This window comes from Sporisorium graminicola, chromosome SGRAM_8 (genome assembly GCF_005498985.1).
Source record: "Sporisorium graminicola strain CBS 10092 chromosome SGRAM_8, whole genome shotgun sequence".
Classification (NCBI taxonomy): Eukaryota; Fungi; Basidiomycota; class Ustilaginomycetes; order Ustilaginales; family Ustilaginaceae; genus Sporisorium; species Sporisorium graminicola.
This window is the reverse complement of record NC_043738.1, coordinates 522,264-528,263: the sequence shown is the minus strand read 5'-3', so window position 1 is coordinate 528,263 and position 6,000 is coordinate 522,264. Positions and strand designations below refer to the sequence as shown.

Below are 6,000 nucleotides of genomic sequence, written 5' to 3'. Positions count from 1 at the left end.
AAGCCCCCATGGCCATCCCACGCTAAGGTGACTGACTGACAGTGATGCAGGTGGGAGGCGAGGGTCGGGAGACCCTTTTTTCGACCTCATCAGGAATTTGATTGGATCGTGACACGCGGAAAAACGGAGAGAGAAAAGAAGCAATTTTCTTCGTTTCGTTTCGTGTCTGCGCCTGGTGTGCGCTTGGGACGCTTTGGACCCTATGCCAAATTTCTGCCTTCACACGACAAACGAGTCTCGGCGCCTGGCCCGCCAAAGCGGCCGCCGATCCCTTCGGTCTCTGCTCGCCGCCCACTTCCCCTGCGTCTGGCCCCCGTCTCAAGAAGAACAGGAAAGCCACAAAGGCAGGTTTGAAATTTGCCGTCCAATCAGAAGCATGCGCTTGCTCTCTCTCTCTTCTGCCCTCTAGTTCGCGAGCCAGCCCAAAGTTTTCCAGCCTCTGCACGGCTAATACCTCGCTCGCCTTGCTCTGCGTCTCCCCGGCCCCGCCAAAGAGGGTTCAGGACCCTGGATGCCAGACGGATCTGCCAGTTTTAGGCTTTCTCGACCCTGCAGTAACACCCTTTGACGCTGCCCGCACTGCCCGGTGTGTCCCTTGTCCCCTGTTTGTAGCTGGTCCGTCCACACTTTGCCAGCGCAGACAAGGCGAAGGAAGGCAAAGAAACGAATGGAGATGGAGTCTACAACGAAGGCGTTCAAGGGCCGTTTGACCCCAGAGCACGGGGGTGGAGCCCTTATTGCTCGATGGCTGAACAGTAGCTGTCCCTGCCTTGGCACAACTCGGAGCTGCTTTGTTTGCACTCCGACGGCCTTGTTTAGACCTGCTGACAGACGTGTGCGCGTACCGGCTGGAGCGCTTTGTTGCCTCGCCTCGCCTCCGATAGGTTGGCATCGCAATGCTGCGTGCAGGCTGACTGAAGAACGGAGCAAGCGGCAGTCGCGGGCTGGGTTGGACTGTACAGCACTCAGATGCAGACTGATGCAAAAGTTTGTTTTTCGTCTGATTCATGAAGTGTTTTCGGAGTGCTGCTCTAATTGTTTTAACGTTTGTTTTCTTTTGTGTAAAGAGGTATTTCAATTTCGGGACCCTCCGATCGCCCTGTCAATCAGAGGCATTCAAGCGATGTGCGAACCCTGCTTTTGTCGACCAAGGACCCAGTCAACAAAAGCACGTCGCGTGCCTTTTTTTCTTCTTTTTTTTTCTTTTTCGTCTTTTGCTTTCAGAGACGCTCTGCAGCAATTGGCCGAAGAACCCTTACAGCAGCTTTGACTGGCTGGCTGGATCCAAATTTGGAAATCTCTCCTCAGGCCCTCTCTCTGCTTTTAACTCTGTTCTGGCGCTCGTTCCGTCGGTCTGCAGCATCGTCGAGGGCAGCGGCTGCGACAGCAGCGGCAGCCAGCAGCGTCATTCTTCCGACCATCGACGGCTGTATCGTCATACTTTCATCATCATCATCATCAGCAGCCTTTCCTCTCCCTCACGTACCGCGTCGCCCGTGACTTGATCCCTTTTCTTCGCCTTTCTTCTCTTTTCTTTGCCACGGTTTGAGCGTGTTGACCACAGCGGCAGCAAAGCAGCATCATCATTCACCTCCGATCGTGCTGTTCCTTCTCCTTGGCCTCCGCTCTCTTTTCGGGCAGTGTGTCCTCTCTCTCGTTCGGCTCGTGGGCCGCCTTTTTCGCCTCCTCGTGACTTTTGCCCTTCGATCCTCATCGCCTGGGTGCTCCTCGCCAATCAGCGTGCTCCCTCCTTTCCCTCCCTCGACCGGACGGACGCAGACAAGGGTCTTGCTTTTGCGTGACCCATATTTTTTCCCTTTCCCCCCCTACCTTGGCAGGGCCCAGTCCGGATGCCACGCTTTCGCTCGCCCTTACTCTTCTTCTTCTTCTTCCATTGACTCGTTGCCAGCTGCTGCTGCGGTTCCTCCGTCATCGTCGCACCTCCTGCCTCTGCCCAGTCGCACATCTTCGTCGTGGCTGAGAAGAGAGAGGGAGAGAGTTAGAGAGAAAGACCTCTTCATCCTCCTCACCTTCTCTACGGCCACGTTGGACCCTTTTCGTCACACCCAGCCAGCTTCCTTTGCCCATTCCTCGCCACGACGTCGTCTTTCGTCATTGTCTCGCTGACCAGCCCACGCAGATCGACTTGCCGCTCCCCACCATCCGTCCAGCAACTCACCCTTGTTTCGTTCAACTATCCTTGGGTTTCGCCGGCATAGCTCAGCACGTCGCTCTTTCTTCTGGTACCCACGATCAACAGATCCTTTTGTCAACCGAGCGTGACCTCATCCTTGCTCTTTCCGTGACCTCTCGTCCCTATCTTTCTCTCTCTGTCTCCGCTTCTCTCGCCTCGCTCTAGCTTGCGAACAGATCTCCAACACCATCGCGCTCACCAGCAGCATCTCGACGCAAACCCTTTCCTCTTCCATCCTTCCGTCGCCGTATCTCGCTTCCAATCCACTACGGCCTCTTCCCAACCTCATTCGCCCGTCGCCTCACTTGCCTCTCTCGCTTGTCACCTGCCCCTTCACCGTCTGGTACACCTCTTCTGCCCGCCAAACGTCGTCGAGGCTCAAGTCGCCGGACTCCATCTGCAGAATCGCCAGACCACTTGTGTGGCTCCTCCCTATCTCTCGATTCGTTCTGTCACGGTACCGTGTCAACCTCTCGTCATCGTCACACGGCTTCCATCTCCGCCGCCATCCTTTGACCACGCTGCTCACTCCATCCAAGGGTGCACCAGCCACGACCCAGGTTTTCCTCCTCGTGCCTTAGCCCGCTCCTCTGACGCTGCCCATCAGCCTCTGGATCCGATCCTTGCTGCTGCCTCCCTCCCTCCCCTGCACGCTGTAGCCTCAGGTTCGTTCTCGCTTCGTCGCTCGTCCCCTCCCTCCACCACCATCACCACCGCCACCACCACCACCGCCATCATCATCATCCACACCCTTCTGGAACCCAACGATACATCAGCACGCGACTCTACAACAGTCTCAAACGCTCTCACCAGCACAAAGACCAACTCGTACTCTACACACGTCCATCGCGATCTACCGTAGACCGCTACCAACAATCCCCCTCTCAACGCGTTGATACCAAGATTTGACTTCCCAATAAATCATCGTCTTGCATTCTCCCCAGAAAAAATTGCCAGAGACCGCCTTCAGACGATCTCTCTTTCACTTTCTCATCGCAGCACAGTCAGGATCGTCGATCGACTCTTACATCCTTTGCGAACCGAGCATATCGAGCGACTTCTGTCACATACACGATCTCTCATCGCCAACGCTTTGTGAGAGGACAGGTCTTTCGCGCTTCAGCCAATCCCATCTACAGCCGCACTCCTCCGCTGTAGCCGTTGTAGACAGTCGGACTGTCTTCACATCTCTATCTCTCTCCAATTCTTACCCTGCTCGCTCCTTTATGGCACCCTTCTCCCTACCATCCGCCGGAGGCGTCGTTTCTTTGCTCAACGACCGTGCTCCACCGCAGTACAAGACCGAGCAAACTAGCACGTTCTCGGATCCACCGTACCCTTCCCGCTTTCGTCACTCTCCCACAAGCATGTCTCATTCTGCTTTCGATTCTACCTCATCGTCAACAGAATCTCTCCTGCGCAGTGGCGACCGTTCCACTGCCTCCACCTCTCCACCTACCTCGCTAGACTTGTCCTACGAAAACAGGTCTGCTCATCACAAGCCTCACACCGCCACCGCCGCCGCAACGCGATTGCCGCGCATCGAAACGCTCGAGGAGCATCCCGAGCCTTACCATCGAGGTTTGCAGGGACACAAGGTGCTTCGCGGCAACCACATCTCCACCGAGCCCCAGAGCATTGGTATGCGACCGGGAGAGCCTCTGCCTCCTTCAGCTACCGGCATCTTTCCTCCAGGTCAGTGGGACCGATCGGGCGCCTACCTCGATCCCAACGACTACAGCCGTCGTTCCTCCAGCAGCAGCAGCGACAGCACCTACCTCTTTGACCGCGCCATGCCCTACGGCGACGCTAGCAACGCAATGGCCAAGCGCAGCGCCAAGGATAACAGCTCGGGCGCCATCACCGTCGGCGGCAAGAAGCGCTATCCGTGCCAGCACCCTGGTTGCGACAAGACTTTCTCAACTAGCGGCCACGCTGCGCGTCACAACCGCATCCACACGGGCCAGAAACCTTACCGTTGCACTTTCCCCGGTTGCAAGGCTCGTTTCTCTCGACAAGACAACAGCTTGCAACATTATCGCACCCACATTCTGCACCCCAAGGGACGCGCCTCCCAGACGGCGCAGGCACGCGATGCAGCAGCTCAGCTGGAGCTCGACCATCTCGACCTCGACGCCGCCGATGCAGAGGCGGAAGCCAAAGCCGAGCTTGGCCGACGCGCTCTCGAGGATGGCACCGCCATCGCCGTGGTGCACGAAGTCAAAGATCAGCATGGCCGCAAAAAGGGCGAGACCATCGAGAGGATGGTGGGCATGCCGCGCAGCCGACGCGATTCGTTGCGCGGTGGTCTCGACGACGACCGCAGCGCCTCGCCTTCTTCGATCGATGACGTGCGAATGAAGAGGGAGTCGAGTCTACCCGGCGTGGGTCTCGATGCTGCGGGTCACTATGAGGCGCCGGCCGACTACTGGTCAGCACAGATGGCCAAGCAAGGCCGTCTGTCCCTGCCTCACAGTGCTGTTCCTTACGACCCTCGCTACCGCGACCCTGCTCCGCCTGCACCGTATGCTCGTGATGCAGCGATGAACGGTGGCGTCTACCCCGGCTCTGCGCCGCCTGTCGCGTGGAGTCAAGCTCCACCACCGTTCATCGATCCTCGCTTTGCCCCTGGCTATCCTCGTTCGACCGTGTCGGTATCGCCGCATCGACGTGACATGTACGACCCGTCGTCGCGCATCGCAGCAGCGTCGTTGGATCCTGAGCTGGCTGGTGCCGACTCGTCGGCTGCTGAATACCACCGTCGAAGCACATCGACGAGCAGCAGCCAGCGCGATCGCGTGCCACCGAGCGTAGCCACGCTACCACCGCCGGGCCCTGCCTCGCGCATGCCAATGGCGGCTCATGCGGCGTCTGCGCCCGTGTCCGGTGTGCCTTCAGCCCGCTCTTCGCAGAGCCCCAAATCGAGCCCGACTTCGAGTGCCTACTCGGTTCCGGAGGGCATCGCAGCTTCGGCGCTCGACAAGCTCAGTGCGGCGGCTGCGTCGTCCAGCCCTGCAGCCACGACGTCGTTGTCGGCCCGCGGTCGACTCATGGGCGGCGGTGCCAACGGTGCTTCGGCCGCCTCGTCGTCGTCGTCGTCGTCGGCAGGCTACCAACATCCGTACAGCTCGGACCGCTCGACTAACTACGCCTCTACGTCGCTGCCGCCCATCTCGTCGGCGCGCGACCGCAGCAGCGAAGACACGCTGGACTTGGACCGCAAGACGATGAGTTCCAGCTTGAGGAGCGGGCTAGCTGCTGATCCCAAGATCACTTTGCCCCCTCTCAACAACACTGTGGCTAGAAGGTGGTGAGATTTTGGCCTTGTACCCTGACCCGAAAAGGATTCTGTCACCGATGTAACTCTGTAGGTTCCGTTGCCTTCTGTTGTTGTAGTAATGGTGTCCCTCTCTCTCGCTCTCTCTTTTTCCGTGTGTCTCTCGCTCTCTTTTGCCGTGTATGTATGCGATTTTGAAGCGAAGATTCCTCTCGTTTTGACCACGGCTGCGTGACTGCGAACATTGTGAAAGTGATGTTTCCCGTGTTTGTGAGCGTGAGGTGCTCGACAAGGGATGAGGAGATGTGAGGGCAAGGCCGATGGCGATGGCAAGGGGTAAGGAAACGGAGGCCAAAAAATGAAGGCCAAAAAATGGGGGCTGCCATCAAACCAAGAGAGACTCGGATGTCGGACGACTTCTTGCACGGACCCTTGATTCCATACCCTCTGCCCTTAAGTTTCTTCCTATCTTTGCATTCTTCTATCCTTCCGACGCCTCATTCGGATCCTGCTGTTGGGTCGCTTCCTA

The 6,000-nt window shown here is 57.8% G+C and overlaps 1 protein-coding gene across 1 annotated transcript; it reads left to right on the top strand.

The window, feature by feature from the left end:
* Positions 1-3,420: 3,420 nt before the first annotated feature.
* On the top strand, positions 3,421-5,508 carry EX895_005956 (uncharacterized protein; the record flags this gene model as incomplete). Its single annotated transcript, XM_029886548.1, has 1 exon — positions 3,421-5,508. The coding sequence occupies one exon, from the start codon at positions 3,421-3,423 to the stop codon at positions 5,506-5,508; it is 2,088 nt and encodes a 695-aa protein (XP_029736861.1).
* Between the last annotated feature and the right edge of the window lie 492 nt (positions 5,509-6,000).